General features: G+C 31.2%; 2 protein-coding genes across 2 annotated transcripts; both read left to right on the top strand.

Moving 5' to 3' along the window:
* The first annotated feature begins 73 nt into the window (after positions 1 to 73).
* Positions 74 to 7,471, top strand: LOC111042603 (facilitated trehalose transporter Tret1-like). The gene is made up of 6 exons (XM_022327262.1): positions 74 to 386; positions 3,753 to 4,295; positions 5,215 to 5,455; positions 6,180 to 6,385; positions 6,591 to 6,856; positions 6,971 to 7,471. Exons 1-6 carry the CDS (start codon positions 306 to 308, stop codon positions 7,224 to 7,226), a joined length of 1,593 nt encoding a protein of 530 aa, XP_022182954.1. The 5' UTR covers positions 74 to 305; the 3' UTR covers positions 7,227 to 7,471.
* Positions 7,472 to 9,939: 2,468 nt separating this feature from the next.
* Positions 9,940 to 18,579, top strand: LOC111042602 (pancreatic triacylglycerol lipase-like). Its single transcript, XM_022327261.1, has 8 exons — positions 9,940 to 10,831; positions 13,613 to 14,031; positions 14,956 to 15,205; positions 15,341 to 15,612; positions 15,703 to 15,853; positions 16,275 to 16,404; positions 16,760 to 16,945; positions 17,968 to 18,579. The coding sequence occupies exons 1-8, from the start codon at positions 10,711 to 10,713 to the stop codon at positions 18,035 to 18,037; spliced, it is 1,599 nt and encodes a 532-aa protein (XP_022182953.1). The 5' UTR covers positions 9,940 to 10,710; the 3' UTR covers positions 18,038 to 18,579.
* The last annotated feature ends 2,729 nt before the right edge of the window (positions 18,580 to 21,308 follow it).

The following is a 21,308-nucleotide window of genomic DNA, read 5'->3' as shown; positions in this document are numbered from 1 at the left end:
TATACACGAACAAATACCAAATAATATCCCGACGACGGTCCTTGACTATCACCCGAAACGCCTTGACCGTCCTCTCAGTGCGGCGACACGGAGTCAAAACGCGTATTCATAGTAAGTTACCACTCCACACCGGGTACACTGGTACACACAGATACATGTACCACATCACCGTAGTGGTAAATACCTCACTATTATTTTTGTCGTGTGTGGGTCCGACCGTTGAGTTCGTTATTTATCACCGCAAATAATTTATTATAATATTATTACACTATATCGCGTTATAAGTTATTGTTATTGTATCGGCGATGGCCGAACTTAAATCGTCGAAAATAGACGCGGAAAATGGCAAGAGCGAGTACAATTTGTTTAAATCCTCCTTAGCTCAAGTATGTATGGTTTATTTGTTTATTTTTGTACTTTGCTTTTAACGGTTATGACATGTTTGTCGGTACGCACGTTGAACAACCGAAATTGTTGTCCTTATATGATTACAGTACGATTATTAAGTTAATTGTATTCAGGACTATGACCGATTTTTATTTGCAGTCGGAGTAATATATACCTAACCAAAAACGTGCCTATATAAATTATATTTAAATAATTATTTAGATTTTAGGTGCATCGTGCATGTGAAGAGCTATTTTTTTGATCTATTGGTTAAACAAAGCATTTTGTATATTATTTTAGTGTGTTGTAGCGCATTAGCATAACTTTTATTCAATTAATATTATTACAAAACCAAAATGTTAGTTTTATGATTAATATTTATTAAAATCATAAGTTTAAATGTGTTATGTAGGTGCTTAAAGGTTTTGAAGTGAATATTTCATAGGTGACAGTGGATCAATTACACATTTAACGTTCAACGTATTAACTAAATCATTCTTATTTTTTTTATTTATACTAGACATACGTGTACATATTTATTATTATTCGTTTATTAACATATTAATTATTATATATTTGTGAAAAATATTATACTTCCAATCAAAGTTAAATATCCATTTAAGTGTTTAGTTTTGTTATATGTACTGATTAAACTGACACACACACACACACAATAAGTGTTGTATTGTGCTATAATTCATTTTCGTATGAGATTTAAATAATTAACGACTAATTCTTAAAAAAATAAAAATATATATTAATTGGTTATATATACACATCAATTATGACTTATAATATTATACTTATACTTTTTAAACTTGAAAAAATGTTAGAATTCAATATTATGAATCTTTCGGTTTAGCATTTTTTTATACCTTAAATAAGTGTACACGGATATACTCAAAGTTTGTTATAATTACGCAAACACTGTTTAAGTAAAAACATTTTGACTAATCATTTCGGCATTATTTTTTATAAGTTTACTTATATGTATATAGATTAATAATGTTATATAATGATATAAAACAATAATTCATGTATAATTAAATTTAGATAGCAATAAAAATATTTTTAAGGCCCCGACCAATTAGTTTGTATATTAATTTAATCTATAAAATGAACATAGTCCATGATAGTTAAAATATAATTTATTTACAAACGTAATGCATAATAATTGTTTAAAAAATTTAACAATATCCAGTCAATTACATAATATGTATACAGTATACAGATGGCATATTTTAAAATTTCAAATAGGATACGAGTTGGAACACTTGGAATTTAATGGATTTATTGTAATTATTTTTCAAAAATACTAATAAGTATTAACCGTACGATATATTATTATGGGTTACTGTAGATCCTAATCATATATTTAATGTTTATCTTTATTTTTAAAAATCACCAGTAAAAAGTTATGAATTCCACTAATATTTATAATTAGCACACCAGCCTTGATCTGAATTCAAATGATTATTCTTTTGAACTGAGACAATAAACATTTGGAAGTGCATAGTAGGTAGGTATACTTTTGCTGTTGCAGTGTTCAAACTAATCAAACTCATAGAGTCGAACGATTAGAGAACGTTATTGAAGTAGAAAGCCGGAACAGCGCACGTCAAGGATCTTTGATGTATTAAAATAATGCGAAACTAGATTGATGTCGACCTCATGGTGCGCTCATATGCGAATGCCATTGATATACAATCGTGTTGATTAATCAATATTTGCGGGTACCTGTACAAGTGTATAAGTACAACTATGTAGAATATAATCGTGAACACAAAATTATCATTTCAAATGTACATAATATAGATACATTGGCATATCCGTCATTTGCCGAATAAAATAAATGCATGAGAATAAAAAAAAAACTAATCGTTATTAGGTACGTATATTTCAATTGCAATCGGTTTGATGTAATATGATTAATGACGTTACTCTTATTATAGCGTAATGGTCATAAATCCATAAGGTCATTTATAATAAAATTAAAAAAACATTTTATTCAATTTTTAAAGGACGAAATGATTATGTTTTACTATAATCATATAATGATATCGACAATACAAGCATCAACGATCTATTATTGATGTCGAAAACTCGAAAAACTTGATAAGCATATCAATTGGTATTGTATAATCAAAAGCGTCTTTAAGAGGTATATACCTTGTATATACAATAAGAACGAAAGTTTAACCAGAGAATCATAATTGAACCGACAGTCATCCATTATACTTTGTTCTAGTCTGCATTTCAGAATTGATTTAAAATAATAATTATTGTTTGGCCAGCTTTCTCCGATTATTATATTATTAATATGTGTGCATAAAAGATAATAATATGATATGCAATACCATAAAGTGATTGTTCCAAATATTCCAATGATGAGAGGATAATGGCAGTGTGCAGGTTATGTGACCTTGTGGGGTGGGATCGCTCCGGGCAAAAGCTATAGCACTACATTATTATAATTATTACTACCTATTCTACAATAAAAAAATGCATAAATTACATTTATTATTATTCAAGTAGGTACAGCACAATGGCAATGATGATTTAATATATTTATGTTCTGTTTCACACTACATAATAATATATTTTTAAGGTGTTTTCGACAGTGTAGTGTGAATTCAATATAATAATAGATATGTCAATAAACTTCCGAAGTCAGATTACAACATGATTGAATAATCAATTATAAAATGTAAGAAGTTAGACAAGTATAATGACATTTACTAAATGTAATAGAGACAAAAACCAAGTTGAATGAAAAATAAAATGCTCCTTCCCATAGGTACCTATTATCTACAATAATACCAGCTGCAGCTGTGTGAATAATTAAAATCGACCAGTTCAAATACATTTAAAGTCAATACGCATTAAGCCAACGAATAATTGACTTTTTGAACGTAGTACGCTTAAAAATAAAATAATACTTAAGTCGTTTACTTAGGGTATTTTTCGGTATTTAAATTATCAAATAAACTAGGGATCGAAATTGACTTTATCAAACAGTTATTATAGTTATAAATATATATTTAATAAAAATATTTCTTACATACTCTTTGTTTTTGAATAGTTTATAATAAACTCAGAGAAATATAATATTATATTAGTGCTGCTTATTGAAAGCATTTAAAAATAAATCGCCAAAAAATACAGTTTAAATGTGATAAAAAAGGACCTATAAAAATGCAAAATTAACGTCTCAAATTCGAATTTGCTGTCACATAACTCAAACTTGAAAACTTTGTGTTGGGAAAGCTACACTGTACGATATAAGCTATAAAATAGAAATAAAAATGCAACAAATTGCATCACAAACGCGCTTCAGCTGTAATTATTAATACTAAAATCCACAGATCGGTACGATCATCGTTCAGAATGTGATAATGTTGGGCTTTGGCATGTCGCTGGCCATACCAACGGTGGTCATCGGGTCGCTGATGACGGACAACGTCGACGGCGGCGGAGGCGACAGCATGACCTTGACGGAAACGGAAGCGTCGTGGTACGGCAGCGTGCTGCTGGTATGTCACCCGACGGGAGGTCTGCTGTCGGGCGTGCTGCAGGAGATCGTGGGCCGCAAGTGGTGCATGGCCCTGGTCAGCGTACCGCAGCTGGTCGGCTGGTACGTGCTGTGGAGAGCCGGCAACGCTTTCGATCTGTACGTGTCGTGCGTGGCGCTCGGCCTGAGCATGGGCCTGAGTGAGGCGCCAGTGCTGACGTACGTGGGTGAGACGGTCGAGCCCAGGCTTCGTGGCCCGCTGTCGTCGGTGTCCACGTTCACCATCATGCTCGGTTCGTTCGTCGCGTACCTCATGTCCACGGTCATGCCTTGGCGGACCGTCGCCATGATCAACATGGCCGTGCCCGTCATATCGTTTGCCGCCGTCGTGCTCCTGGTAAGCATATAATATGATATTACATTATTATTATTTATTATTATCATACATTTTCTTTTCACGTTATTATTATGTGGACTATAAGTATGGCAGTATTTTTTTGCTAATTTTTTAAAAATAGTTAAGCTGAAAATGCGGTTATTGCCGAAACTTAAAACATCGTTATAAAGTTGCAATTCACGATTATAGGTCTGCGGTACATTTTATTTGTAGCGAAAAATTCACTTTGTTTTCCTCTCAGATGAAATTATTATTATAGCCTCCGCGTACACGCAATATACATAATATATCAGTAAACATTTCAGACAAACCGAGTATCAGTGTGCTCATATTTGATATTTTTTATACTTTTCGTTTTTGCAAACTAAACATCATAGTGTATGTGGTATAAGGTACCTACATTGAAATTCTTTGTACGGAGGAACTCCCGTAAGACGTAGAAAATAATATCCATTATACATGTAAAAAACAGATAAAACCTTTAAGAACAATATTACATTATATATTACAATATATACTAATTGGTATTACCTAGATCAAGCAGATCGAGTGGTTGAGGTTTTCAATTTATTTTTAATTATTTTTAATTAGCTTTTTAAATCATATCCCAGAATTCTGAATACATATTTTAATGAGCGATCAGTGAACATTATATACAGCCGAATCTCGATAGTTCGAATTTCAAAGAGATTAAAAATAAATTCGACTTATGAATTTTTCAAATTATATACCTACCTCAAACGTTGTGTTAAGAATACTTCAAGGGACAAGAAAAAAATTCGAGTTATCGAGACTACTATCGAGACTCGACAGTATATACTCTATGTTCGTCTCATATTATATTTTGACACTGCCATCACTTCACTAGGGTCTCTACACGCTCTACATAATATTATTATAGATGCATTTATTTACGCAGACACCCGAATCGCCTGTATGGCTGTTGTCGAGGAACAGGCCCGAAGAGGCTAAAAAATCACTGGCCTACCTGAGGGGTTGCGTGAGCACGGCCGACATAGAAGACGAGTTTTCCGAACTTTCGATCTACGCGGGATTCAACAAGTCCGTCGATCTCGAGCAGTACGCCGACTGTGGGATAGATCAACGTCGTCTGTCCTACGTCAAGTACCTGCAGATCAACACCAACGACACTACCAACGGTAAGCATAGACGATAATATTATTTATTTATTTATAACAATTACGAGCGTGAGCTCAATATACACAATATGTCAATATGTATGCACACATAGTATGAATACATAACAAAAATAATAATACTTGGTGTAAGGTGAGAGACTCGGTTCTGAAGTAATTGATTGAGTAATGGGGAATAACATAACATGAATTATTGCGCGTGTTTTTAATTGAAACTTATATATATTATTTTATACCGAGTGCAAGTAGAGAAGGAGAGTCAACAGAGCTAGTGCGGAGTTTTTGAAAAAAGAGTACATTCTATGTTTTTGACGATGGGGAACGGATAGTATTTAGTCATGAGTTACGCAGTTAATATTAAAAGTGTATTTTATAAAACTTAGAGATCTGAACAGGACAAGCTCGAGTCGTTTGCGAGTGTTTTTTTTTTTTTCATGTTTTTTTTTCCGTTCTAATCGTATTGTTTCTGTTCGTAATCTATGAATCTCAAACAACCGAGCCATATTTAACAATAGGTCTGACAAGTGAATAAGAAATTGCTACAAGTGAGTTGGAGAGTATTTGAATTCCCCAGATATTCTTTCAATAATAAAATGAGGCTAAGTCTTCGTGTATCCGAAATACTGTAGGGGTAGGTTTCCTAAAGAAATCAACGCTATTTGAGGATGTACGATTTTTGTAATTTATATATATAGGCATTAATATTTAATATAATATGTTTTTACAGCCGAAATTGACATTCTCGCCAACCAAAACCAGGTCGGTTTTCTGGACACGCTGAGAAGTTTTTGGTCACCAGAACTTAACCGACCGTTCTTCTTCATAATGCTCTTCTTCTTCTTTTGGTCGTTTGCCACGTTCATACCGGCCAAACCGTACCTGATAGCTGTGTTTAGCGAAATCGGTTTACCGTGCACTGCTCAATGGACACTGGTCTGTTATTTTTTTTACGTTTAAATTATATTGTTGTATACTTTTAAGTTTTAACACATACTCTTCATACGATATTTTTTTAAACATTCACAATAATTCGTAATAGGTAGTTAATTCTTCTCGTTTTTTTTATTTATTTTTTTTTAATTACAATATATCGTTTGAAGATTATATTTTTTGCTAATCGTGTTATTTTTATTTTTAGGTCTATACTTCTATATTGACCTTGGTAGGAACTCTGCTGAATGTATTGACCGTCGCAAAGTTCGGCAAACGTCCTATCACATTGATTTCGATGGCGCTATGTGCTTTTTCAATGCTTGGAATTGGAATGTACATGCTTTCTACTACTTATTTCTCATTTTCGTCTACGTGGATACCGATGATATTGTTAAACGCATTATTCTTCTTTTCCGGTTACGGTGTGTTTCCCATTCCATGGATGTTGGTCAGCGAAATATACCCGACAAAGTAAGTTTAGAGTTTTTTATAGTTACATAATAAAATTATATGATAAAAATATATGTACATAAAAAATGATAATAGTTTACCAAAATGTATTGAAACAATGTTTTTACTATATAGGGGACGTGGCATAGCAAGCGGGCTAACTGCCGCGTTGGCGTTTTTGATGACGTTCGTTTTGACGAAATTTTTTTTGGAAATGGAAGAGTGGTTCACTCTCCCCGGGTTGTTCATCGTTTATGGATCGATCACGTTAGTCGGGACTCTATACCTGTACGCGTGCATGCCCGAGACTGAAAACAAAACGCTGCAAGATATCGAACACTTTTTTATCGGCGACTTGGACGACTACGAAGACCACGATATTCAAAACTGACCCATCGCCAACAAACCACAGCGTCAAAATATTCCTAATTTGTTATTCGCAAAAATCAACATTGTTCACTATAATTTATATTAATTTAAACGTATTTATTATTTATTGTTAACTTGAACGCCATTACATTATATTGTACATTACTAATATAAACAATAAACGGTGTTTTTAAATATTTAGGTACCCACTGCAAAATGACTGAGGAGAATCCGATATTATGTTATAGCTGAAATAGAGCATAATAATATGATCTATACAAAACGTATTAATTTATTTTCCGAGAAACATGTGTATTACATTTATACGACAATTAATGAAAATTAAATTACAAAAAGAAGCATAACCTACACAAATATCAATTAATTGATAATATGTACATAGATTGTCGATACAAATACAATTACTCATTAGTCATTACTATTCACGATTGTGTCGAAAATTAGAACACAAGCTATATTGGTACAATACAATTAGGTATGTAAAATGTAAACAACGACGGGTGTATAAAGCCTATACGAATAACATATTATATGAATAGCTTGTATAATATATTCCTAACTTTGCTATTTTATTCCAATTATTTACTTAAAAGTAAAGATTAAAACTATGATGATTTTGTTAACAAGTTCAAATCATGACGTATAATACGGTTGACAAATAAATGATTCGTTTACTTTATTAATAGTATTTTTATAAATTAACACAGAGTAAATAATTTTGTTTGTCAGATGACTATTTACTATTTGGATTAGGTATTATTACGTTTAACAGACTTTTGACGTCATAAATATTTTTAATTTTATAAATATACCGTAAGTGACTTGTTAACAACTTGCTATTCACAAATGACGAATGACGCAGATACTTATGAATTGCACACTCGTTATCATTTCCAGGCTTCACATGAATAGTCGAATAACATGTTAGTTGTACCTAAGTCGTTTTTGAAATAATGCGTTAAGCATAATAATATATATGATAATGATTTAACACATTTTTCATATTCCGTGTGTCGATACTTAAAAAAATTTAAATTGTATACACCATTATACCAAGATGAAGGCAACAATTTTTAATTTTTTTTTAATTTACGTACATTTTTTAAAAATATTGTATATTTAAAATTTAAAAAAATTGTACATTTATGACAGTAATTATTTTATTTTTATTCAGTAACTGATTATTTACAATTATTTTCGATTTTTTATTACCTTAGGCACAATTTCAAAATACGTTATAATATTATACTACATGAGTCATGACAGTTGTTACTTGAGATAACTATATAATATGTTATGCGTAAATGACTCACAGCAAAAATCTATATCTGATTTAACTGATGTTTAATTTCGTAAATCGGTTCACTGCAGCTTATATATTATAATGAATATTATTTTGAATTTAATATGGAACTGTATTATATATTTGAGTGACATATATTTATAATTTATAAATAATTAGTATAAAAATACAACTAGCTACTTGCGCGCTTATCTGGCTAGGCCTTCTATGAACATTAGTATTGTGTCAATACAACAAATTAGAGTACAAATCATTTTTGCTATGCACGAACTCGTTGACCGACTTACAGATTTTTGTAGTCCACATATTATATTTTCGATCACTCTTCTTCAGCGTATCTGTCCTGTTAATCATTTTTCCGGTGTGAGCACTGTTCAATTAGTAGTAGTGTTATTTCGGGACAACTCCGATTAACGAAAAACCGGACTTAGTCGATCCTACCGTGTTAGCACTGCCCTCACATTATTTATCCCACCAATTCTATACTTAACGTCGTTGATTCTTTTATCAAGGGCAACCCAGCTCGTATCGCCATTCGTGGCCTTTGTCTTAAATTTTAATATTATTAGTGTGAAATGTGAATGCGCATTTGTATAAGGCCTATCTATCTAGGTAAGCACTGCAGTCACACACAACAGTATGTGGAAAGCACTAAAAATGACTAAAAACGTTGACTAAAAATGGAAAGCAAAATTTTCCACTAAAAAAACGCATCATTGTAAAACCAATAAGTTCATTGCTCCGCTCAGAATCTAAAACTGTGTAATTTCTTTATAAAAAAAAAAATGATGCTGATAAATGCTTATTCTATCATGTTTATGGTAAATGCAATAATTTGGGTCGTTTTCTTTGAAGTTTATTATTATTTGTAACTTTGCAGACGTAGATTTTCTCGTTAAAATTACACAACCTTGTAAACTTCGTTTAGAACAAGTTCAATCGAATGAATAATAAATCGTTCAAAGTCTATTACTGGTCAAAAGGTGTACTATTTAATTAGGTATATTATTTACATGCGTTATGCATATTAATAATATTGTATTCTTAAAATTAAGTAACATTTAATATGTAAATACGTAATGGATATATGGCGCATTGTTATCGACACGTCATCAAATATAAAATAAATATGACCGAATCACCTACTAAAATAAACAAAATTCCTTAATATAAAAAATAACACCCAGAGATCATAATAATAATTGTTTCTCGTTAAACATACAACATTATAAAGGTCGTTAACCACATCGTTGCACATATTTTCATAATAACAATCATAATAATATGTACCGTCACCTGCACCGATCGCGAAATTTCGCTTGACCGAGCACAAATAATAATAATATTGTTGTTACAGCTAATGCGTGCCCGTGGAGATTCGTTCGGTATAAATACAGTCTGCTATCGAACACAAATCAGTCGTATAATCATTCAATCGGCACAAATGTTCGGGGAGAACGTACCTAGGTAACATTATCTCGGTTACGTACGTTTTGAGTTGGTTCTGTATGTCACGCGAGTCGTGATTTTTCTTTTTCTCTTAAAAATACAAAAAATCGAACTCGCCGAGTGCGCGATACTACTTACTACCGCCGTTTAGGTACATCGTGTGTACTATAATTATTGGAGCGCGTTTCGGTGCCGTTTTCTCGACCTTTGCGCTCCAATTGCACATAATAATAATAATTATATTATACATTGTTTATATTATATCTGCCACTGCAGCTGCTCGCAATCGAATAGTTTAATCGAACGCACAGAAACCCGCGTTGCGCTCATACGGCGCCTTACAGCATCCGAGGCAGCACGTGCAGCTCGTCAAAATCAAAATCAAACAACCGGTTTTTTATAACAACGATAACCACAAGTGCGTGAAAACATAACATATGTCTCGTGATCATGAGTGACTCAATGTAGTGTATTCTCGTGTGGTTATAGTTTAGTATCGTTGAACACAGCTGTCAGTGTGCTAATCTCGTTTTTCGGGATTCCTTCGGGATTTCGACGCGTTGCGGGCGCGGTAAAACAATTTTTACGATATTCGGCAGTGCGCACACATAATACGACTAACCCGCAATTATATCTTTGAACATATCCACAAAAGATTTCGTCCGTTGGCGGACTTTTGAAATTTGTCATCATCTTTTTCCTTTGCAACCGCCGAAAATCGTACATCGCAGTCATGTTCAACAACACTAGCAATCTACTGCTGCAGACCATGCTGTACTTGGCACAGACGGACAACATCACGTTTCCGTTGAACTACACCGCGGACGCGAACAACGTCATTTTAGAAGGCGACAGTGAGTAATTAAGCCTAAATACTCTGTTTTTTTTTTGGACCCTTCAAGCCGTCACGGCGATTTATCGTACAACGTTAACAGTTTCGCGTTGTTAAATATTTATATCTAATAAATACTGGATTTGGATAGATGTTTACCTGCAACTTACTTCATCTAATAATATTATCGTCATTCGCGACGTGTAAACCAAATTCCTCTTAGTATACATAATATAATACACTGTATATTAAAATAATCCATCACTTTCGGATTATTATAGATCGTGCCACCTATAAGTTTAGCCATCTCGCTCGGTGTACGTGAAACGCGCTGTTATATTATGATGTAGGTATATTATTTTTTATAATCGCTGCAGCGTTTTGGCAATAGCTGCAATGGTTTTGACCATTTTTGTTTTTCCGTAGAATTATTGACCGAGACTTAGCCAAAAACTACCAAAACATACTTGATTTATCCATGCTTTAATATTATTATTATTCCAGTACCTATACCTATACCTATTCTAAACTCATACGGCCATACTACTACAACAGAAAAAGCATTGCAATTTGCATCTAATACAGGCATTCTGCATCGCTTATCGAACATAACATATTATATATTAATATTCACGAAACTACGTAAGCAAGTCGAATATTGTACCTAAACGTTTCGACCGACTGAACTATAAATTATAATCTATTATCGTGATTACAGTACGATTACCAATATTATTTCTTCTGTCTAAGCCTTACAGCTGGTAGACTTCAAGATCTTCCAATTTTATTTCCATCGACTTGTACCAGTTTTTGTAAATTGTAAGCAAGTAGTTGAATCCATTCGGCCTAATTACAACTATTTGACACTTCGTCAACTCCAAACTCAACATTTTTGACATCCGAAATCAGTAACTTATTAGTTATTATGTATATTGTATTTATAGGCGTGCACAATTTAACATTTCAAAGTTCGCTAGGTCTTAACTATTTTAGAACCTTGAGGAATTTAACAAAATAACAACACGTTATTTTTTAAATACCCGATAACAATGATAATAATAAATTATTGTTAGATACCTATATACTATGTTACAGTTTATTTTGCAATGTTATTACCATAAATGTTGTGAGTTGTGACGTTATCGCAAACTGTGGACTTATAAATTGATGTGCGAAGTATATACAATTGGAGAAAACTATATTTACCAAGTGTTGAATGCGACTCAGAGTCCACAGTGTAGCATGCCGGTTTTCATTGATTATGAAATTGATAATAATTATTGTTATTACATATTAGTGTTATTACTGTGTCGTATACTCGTATAGCATACACGTACAGAGTTTAATTGACCAATTTAGGTATAATAACAAATATAAAACTTTTAATTCTACGGTTTAATTAATTTAAATTACGCTGTTATTATAAATTGTTATGCTACATACAAACATATTATTGAAATTTAGTATCGAATATCATGTAAAACTACAACTGTCGTCTGTCAAAATAACTAATTATTAATTATTGCCATTGACTAAACCCTGTTGTATAGATCTAAAAAAAATTATTTCAAATGAATATTTTTAATAGTCTAATGCTCCATTTAAAAGCCAAATATTTTACATTGGTATATTTCAAATATTCAACACAATTAATAACGTCTTCGCTAATTTTGAACGCATAGAGTTAATTGTGGCTATCACTTGCCGGGCTATAAAGTAATATCGATTGATACATATGATGAGAATAAAAAGTATATTTTTCTGTATCAAAAACTTGAATGCGATAGGTGTTATAAGAACACGAAACGGTTAACTTCCTTTTTTGTGTAGGTACATATGCTTTATATCGTCATCGATATACAATTTTAGTGTTTAATGTTTCTGAGAGTAATTGGGGTTTTGTTAATTGTTTTCATACATTTTTGTACAAAATAGGGGATACAAAGTGTAACTGGATGAAAATTAACTTAGTGACGCTGCAGTGGTTTGTATTATAGAACCATACAAATATATATGACCATTCTTATACTTTTACAGGAAACCCATACGGTATAATATTTTTGTGAGGGGATCTATCGATTATCCAATAGCACCTATTTTGAGTAAATAAACCGTCACAAAAAAAGTTAAGTTGTGGCTTTATTACAAAGAAAAACAATTTACTCGACAATCACAGGAAGTCTATATTGCTATAAAATAAAGTAGAATATATTATTACTACAGTCGAGTCTTGATACCATGAATATCAAGGGGAACGAAAATAAACTTGAGACTGTCCATCTCAAATATCAGTTATTGCCGTAAGCCGTTATAGGTTCTAAAATATTACGTAACGAAATTAGAGATTATTGAATGAAATTATTATATTAATTTATATTATTCTTATATTTTGATAAAATTGTATATATACATATATATCACACTGGTTTAAGGCCAGTTCAATGTAATACGTATTATAATTATTGTTAAGAATTTAATAATGCTCTTAAAATACATTAAATAAGCATTTTCAAGAGCTTAAAAAAATAGAAATATGCTTTAAAAATATTCACTAATTTTTTTCAAACGAATATCTTATAAAATTATAAAAGATAAATCCCAGAGTCAGATCAGTTAGGTATTCTTAGGTTAGTTGTAATGAATCTGATGAGTCTTTGAAGTCTATAGTTACACTCTTATAAAAACACATTGGTAAACAAGTAGGTAAGTACACCTATATTATTGTAAATACAACTTCCAATAGCCCTGATTCTGATCAATTGTAATCACACATACATACTCGAGCTGTGCGGTGTTCTTGCAGACGTGGAGGTAAAGTGCTACGGCGAGTACGGTTGTTTCTCGGTGGCCGGCCCGTGGCAGGACGTCTCCTCCAGGCCGGTAAACGTGTTCCCGGAAAAGGCGGAGAAGATCGCGCCGCGGTACTGTATGTACACGCGCAACAACAGGAACGCGTGCCAGTACTTGAACCACAAGGACCGCAATTCGGTGATCACGTCCCACCTGATCCCGTCGATGCCCACGTACTTCATCACTCACGGGTTCTTGGAGGGCGGCGACCGGCCGTGGCTGAAGGAAATCGCCCGGCAGATCCTGCGACGGTACGACGCCAACGTGATAATCATCGACTGGGAACAGGGCTCGGGGTCGCCGTACACGCAGGCCGTGGCCAACATACGGATGGTGGGCAGGATAACGGCACACCTGATAAACGTGATACGAGTGAGTGACATTTGAATTGTTGCCACAATATAAGTACGATATATTTAGTTAGCTAACTATATTTACAAGTTATGTGTAGGCACACGCTACAGCACATCGTGTGAACGTTATTCGGGCCCCTGAGAAATATTCTTATAATCTTCTTATATTTCTTTATTTGAATTTCGATAGAACATGAATGTAAATAATATAAATACGCAACTAAATAATATTTAAAATCGTTACTCCTTATAGTCGCCTCTTTGGGTTTGTGTAAAAAAAAATTAATGTACCTTTAGTATTATGGTCTAACATGATATACTGTATGACACAAAGGTTTCTCAACCGATTACAATCGTATCGAGTTAATACTATATATAATATATTAACCGATTGGATCATTTTGTTCGGTAATATAATACATCATTGATTAAATATGTGTATATAATACAATATAATGAACAATACAGTATACTTATTTATACATTGTCATCGTAGAACTTTTAAATTTAAAAACATCAACATTTAATTGTAAAAATATTTAATTCGCATATGAAATATAATTCTCATCTATTATTTTTCAAAGAGTTATAAATGAAGAATGATTAGAATGTTATTTACATAATATTTATAATAACTAGTATCATACATAATCTATTATATAAATATATATTTATTGACCATATAAAAACCATTTTAATTGTAAAATCTAAAAGTTCTAAAATATTGCGTATCTTATCGCATCACACCCAGTTCGGTATTGGCATTTGTGCTCCTTCTTTAATTCCCTTATTTTTAAATTTAATTTAATCTTTCTAATTTTATCCTAATCAATAATTTTTTTAACAATTTACATCCCCCTTATAATTTTTTTCGAATTCAATTACTGACTTAACTACAATATTTACTACTATATTTATTATATTATGATATTTTTATGCGTAGACAGAACTCGGATTAAACGTCGCCAACGTTCATCTAATCGGTCATAGTTTAGGATCACATCTCTGTGGTTACGTCGGGAGCGTACTGAGGACAAACTTTGGCGTGACGGTGGGTCGAATTACTGGTTTAGACCCGGCTGAGCCTCATTTCAGCCAGACCGATCCGATGGTGAGGTTAGATCCTTCAGACGCCTTGTACGTGGACATCATACACACCGATTCCAGGCCGTTTATAAAAGGAGGCGAATTAGGTATCTATATAATATAAATTATTATAATATTGCTTTATTATTGCAATATTCTGTATAATAAAATATATAATGTTATTTTGCACTCATATACATATTTCTAAGAATAATCATATGTTTATTCATTGTCTGCTGCAGGTCTGGGAATGAGTGCACCGATAGGGCATTTAGATTTTTATCCAAACGGAGGTGAGAATCAACCGGGGTGTAATCAAGGTATGATGAAGTATATTAACCGCGAAAACGGTAGTTTCTATCAAGGAATGAGAAGATTCTTGGCCTGCGATCATGTCAGAGCACACGAATATTTTAACGAATCCGTGAATACACTTTGCAACTTTGTAGCAATTGAATGCGATTCTTATGAAGAATTCTTAAGTGGAGAATGTTTTTCATGCTTGAGCGATACGGTTCGTACATAACACATTATTATCATTACCTATTAATTATTATAAATAATATTACAAAATTTATTTTCATCTAATTACTCAATGGTTTAGAACCCTGATGGTAAAATCTGTGCAGAAATGGGTATGCGATCGTCGGGCCACTGGAAAAAATATGCCGCTACTATTGCCAGTTCCATTGATCCTAATGCATCTCCACACATACGTTTATACTCGCTCACCAACGGAGACTCACCATTTTGCAGTATGTATAAAAATTATAGAATCAACTAAAGACTTTTTCATTAATTTTAGATTTGAATTTTTGATACATAATAATACATTTCTGTAACTACTCTAAATGTCTGAACAATATATTATATGAACTTCGATGAATGCCAACAACAATATTAGATTTTGACTTTAAAAAAAAAGTTCGAATTCAAAAGTTTTTAAAATAATATTTTTCAAACGGATGAATTAAAAAAAAACTTATTACCGAAGTTTAATATTATAGAAGTATTATATTAACGTATATAGACAATACCTACACATGTATGATCGGATATAATTTTCAAAATACGAATGCTCCATATATTCTCGATGCGACAATGTGGCATAGATACTAAACTGGTATTTTATATTAAAAACCTGTAGTTATGCAATTTCTCACATTTATGTTTTAGCGTATTTATATCGAGTGACTTTGACTTTGGCAAATTCACAATTGAGCAAAGACCATGGTGGTGAAGTAGGGCATTTTTTGGTGCAGCTCGAAGGAACTGAATCGAAGTCAAAACTTTTGAACGTATTCAAGTGAGTGTATTATATGTATTCTAAAGACAGACTGTAAATTGTAATAAATATATACGTGTACCGTGTACGATGCACGTGGTGTTTTTCAACCACATAAAATTTATTACTATATTATAAAAGTATGATGTGTGCATATATAGGTAAAAGTGCTATTATATCTCTCACTTAAAAAAAAAAAATCTCCACTGATAATAATAAATGAATTCAAAAAGTGGCAATGATTATTTTCAAACTCATAAGAACTGCATATATTTCGTGAATACCTGACTTTTCTTTCTTTTTTTAAACATATCATAATACCTTATAGCTATTAAGATTTCTATGTATATTAATTACGTTTTTACACTTGAAACAGAGAACAACATTACAAACCAGGCAGTGTCCACCGTCGGGTGTTCGGGTCCAGTAGTGTAGGGTCTATCAAATCGGTACTATTGGTTTGGAACCACTCGACCACAATGAACATACTAACCTGGAGATTCGAAGCTCCGGTCATCTACGTCGAATCTCTGACTATCGAGACTTTCAACGGCGGCCAAAAGTATGTTAATTAATAATTATACTGCAATATACATTATACTCATTATTATATTATTATTATTATTATTATTATTATTATTATTATTATTATTATAACTGAGTAAACCCACATTAGGATTAAAAAAAAATTAGGTTCACTTTTGATATTTGAATAAACATATAATGACGCATATAAGTTTTTCAAAATAATTAACTTAACATTGCATTTCATTTTCATGCATACGCAATGTATTATGTAATATAAATACCTACTATAACAAAACTATAACTATAACTGGATCATTTATAAAATAATTGTTTGTTTTTACATTTTTGAACAAAAAAATTATCATTAAAAATATTAGAATATATTATTTCAACACGTCATATACTATGAAAGAATCGCATTTCACTGACCTATATTTTATATAAATCAAACTAATAACTACCTATATAATATCTGCACTTGATTATAAATTATAACATTTTGCGTTATTATATAGGTATACACTATACAGTGTGTCACTCGTAATTTTTGCTGTTAATAACTTTTTTTCAAGCTGATATAATAATATTATTTTAAAAACTAATGTATCTATTATAGAGCCACAATTATAATAATTTGTAGTATATTTTAGTTTATCTAAATCGTTGCCTTAGTGTTGCCTAAAAATCTTAAATGATAAAGTATTGAACTTATTTATGTAAATATTTTAAAAGTTGTAATATTAATTTCCATTACAATATTTCACGTAGATAAGTTTAAGTTTAGGCAGGGCTGCTACCATGAATGATGAGTCTAGTAAAGCTAGAAGGATGTATATTAATACATTTATAGGTACCTATACATTTATTCGGAGGGTGGGTATAGATATATACGATGAGGGCAAAATCTGTGAGACACTATCGTCTGGCTAAACAGCCTGTATATGAAACAATAATATGTAATAACATGCGGATGGATGGTTTATACAAAATATATCGTTTTATAGAGATAATAGTATCACGTACAGTGTATTATTAATATATTATTTTTATTTTCAGACTAAAACTATGTCCACCGAAATTAATAGCTTTAGAAGCCGGCCTATCGTTTAGAATGATTCCGTGTTAACACTATTAACAATACACATGAATAACGAAGATACGAATTTTGAAGTTTAATTTTCATAATCATATTTCATATTCATATTTGGTAAGGTTGAAGGCGATTTTATTTATGTGTATATTTTGAACTACAGTATATAATTAACGATACCTATTTACCTGTTTATTTTTATTCAAACGTGATTATATTTTTAATTTTATCGCTTGTAAAATGTGTACCAAAATGTTATGTTTATTTATTTATTTAAGTTTAAGGTATATTCTCATGTTTACGTATAGTGGTACAATATAAGTAATTCCTGATACCCTATTTACTATTTATATTATACTCGATACTTTTTTTTTAATTTTAGGAGTAGTTACCTACCTATGTTTTGTACAATATCATTATTAATCTATATTGTTATTTATATATTTATTTATTTATGTCTTTATTTGTTATAATTTTTTTTAAATAAATTATTGAATTGGAGTGATAATAAATGTCATGGTGCGAGTTAAATGGCGTTTAAAAAAATCGTCTATGGGTACCATGATGTATAGTTTACTTATTGTTGCACAGTTGCACTCATATAAAAAAATGTTAAAATAATATATGTTTACATTTTACACTTATTAACTAATGACCTGCAGTGGATATAAAATGGGATCAATAAACTTGTTATTGAATTATTCTGTATGCACCATTGTAGTATTCTAGGACTCTAGGTAGATTAGATGTATGGATACTAGTACAAGAGGGTGGTTAGCTTAAACACATAGTAGAAGGAAATCGTACGAATATGTTATGGCCAGTTCATGAATACGCTTTTGGTTAGGTTAAGAGACTATGTAATCTCATCTGATTTTTATGCCCAATCAATTGTTTGTATTAAATAAAATAAAAAGAGTTCTAAGACACCCACAGGTAAAAGCATTTTCAAAAGCGAAAATGTACACAATCATAAAAAATATGTACTTGTATGAATGCGTAATTGCTCAAGTTATACAATTTTTTAAAGGGCCAAAGTTTAAAATAGTGAATTTATTTTTCAATAAATGAAAAAACATGGATTACCTCTATAGGTACTACCCCGCGGGTTAAAGTGGCAACTTTTATGACCGTAGAGCAGCCCGTTGCAGTTCTACCATGCGACTCATTACTGGACGTATTTTTCATGTGGTCCTCCGAACTACGAGAATTTGGTCTAATTATTGTAGCCTTCATAATACCATTGATTATAAATACTAGTACTAGGCACTATAGCGTTTATAATCAATAATAATAATGAGTATTACTGGCATACTATAATCATTACTTGGATCATAAAATCATTGTATAAATGTTAAATACACCTTAGATGAAATTTAAGAAAAAAAAATCTCCGAAATACAATTAATATAATACAATTATTATATTCCCTAAATACCTACCTATTCCAAATGTCTATGGATTAGGTATGAGAATTATTGATATTATTAACATTTTGTCAATCATTATTAATTTTGTAACACTTTTTAACACAATGTATAATCAACTGTTGTACTTTAAATTTGTTTAATATACTTAACTATTCATTTTTTTTTACTTTTATATCATATTATTGAATAACAGTATGTGAATTAATTAATCATATAAAATATTTATGTAATTGTACATAATATTAAAATGTATAGTACGATATAGTAATATTGTTAAAGATTTTAAAAAACATCACAATATGAAACAGAAATAAAATTACATTATAGTAGTAGGAAAATAGTCAAAAATATATTAAAAAAATAAAATATATACAGTAGGTACTTACCTAAGTTAGGTTGATTGGTATAATTGCAACTAATTTATCATACTACTAATATTTAGGTATTTTATTAATTCATTATAACGGAAAAAATTACATCTCGTACCTATAATATAATGTGATAGTAAAAAAATAACTTACATAGAATAATAAACTAATTAGCAATAATTTTTACGGGGTTTTATTTTCCTGTTTTTATTTTTTACAGTATTTTTATTTCGGGGCCTTTTTTCCGATTACTACTCAGATCAATTACTGTATAATATGATCTAAGTCAGCGGTTCTCAAACTGAGGTACGCGAAAGACTACATGTTGGTACACGGAAGGTCTTAAGTAATACTGAACCAGATATTTCATCGCTAATATCAAATCTACAAATCCATGGTTCTCACTGAAAATTTGTTATTTAATTTCATACCTTAAATTTTTAAACACTAATAAATTTGTATTAATAAATCAATAATAACTATATCGTAGTATTTTACTACATTTTTATTTAAAATAAATGTATTTAACTATGTAAAGTTTATATCTTTCTATTTTTAACCATCAGTGGACAGTGGTACGCGACTGATTAATAATATACTGAAGTGGTACGCGAAAGAAAAAGTTTGAGAACCGCTGATCTAAGTAATAGACGGGCGACGGACTTTACAGCAACTGTATATTATCCACTGAGATCAGTGGTCGAAGTGGGGGGGATACGGAGAGATGACATCCCTCTACATTTTTGTATTTACATTTTTCATCCCTCTACTTATTTTGTCTAGAATAACGCATTCCTCCTAATACTTGTGTTTTAAAATGAAATAATTACTATGATTTTTATATTTATACCTATGTATGAGAAAACTTTTTATTTTTCGTATAGGCCGTTTCGTAGGGTTTCGTACGGTAGCGCCTTTTATAATAATAATAATAAATACTAATATATTTTGTTATATTACATATTATATTGTTAGTATTAATTACAATTTACAAATTTAACTAAATAATCTAAAATGTCCACAGAAAAATATTATTAACAAAATGTAAACTATAAAAAAAAAATACTATACAAGTTAGGTATGAAGAATGTTATGATAATATCAGGAAATCTGAATTGTAAGGCATCCCCTCCACTTGAGCCATTTCGACCACTGACTGAGATTGACAACATACCTACACTACGGACTAAGATAGAGTCTATCTTAGTCCGTGCTATACTAGTAGTATTTATAGGTAATCAATGATAATTGATAGGTACTTTCATATTATTATCCATCTCAGTGATAATATCACAGTTATTCTGTTATATTCACAGATATATAAGCATACATATATGTTTATATATCTGTGAGTATAATAACCTAGAGAGCCTAGATAATATTATCTAGGCTCTCTACCTCGATGGTATATTTAGTACAAAACACGGATTAATATGCAAAATATATTTATAGATATAAATATATAAATATATAATATATTATATCCGTGGCACAAAATAATTATTATTC

Source organism: Myzus persicae, unplaced genomic scaffold (genome assembly GCF_001856785.1).
Source record: "Myzus persicae strain clone G006 unplaced genomic scaffold, MPER_G0061.0, whole genome shotgun sequence".
Taxonomy (NCBI): domain Eukaryota; kingdom Metazoa; phylum Arthropoda; class Insecta; order Hemiptera; family Aphididae; genus Myzus; species Myzus persicae.
The sequence above is the reverse complement of the archived record's forward strand: the minus strand, read 5'-3'. Positions and strand labels throughout refer to the sequence as shown.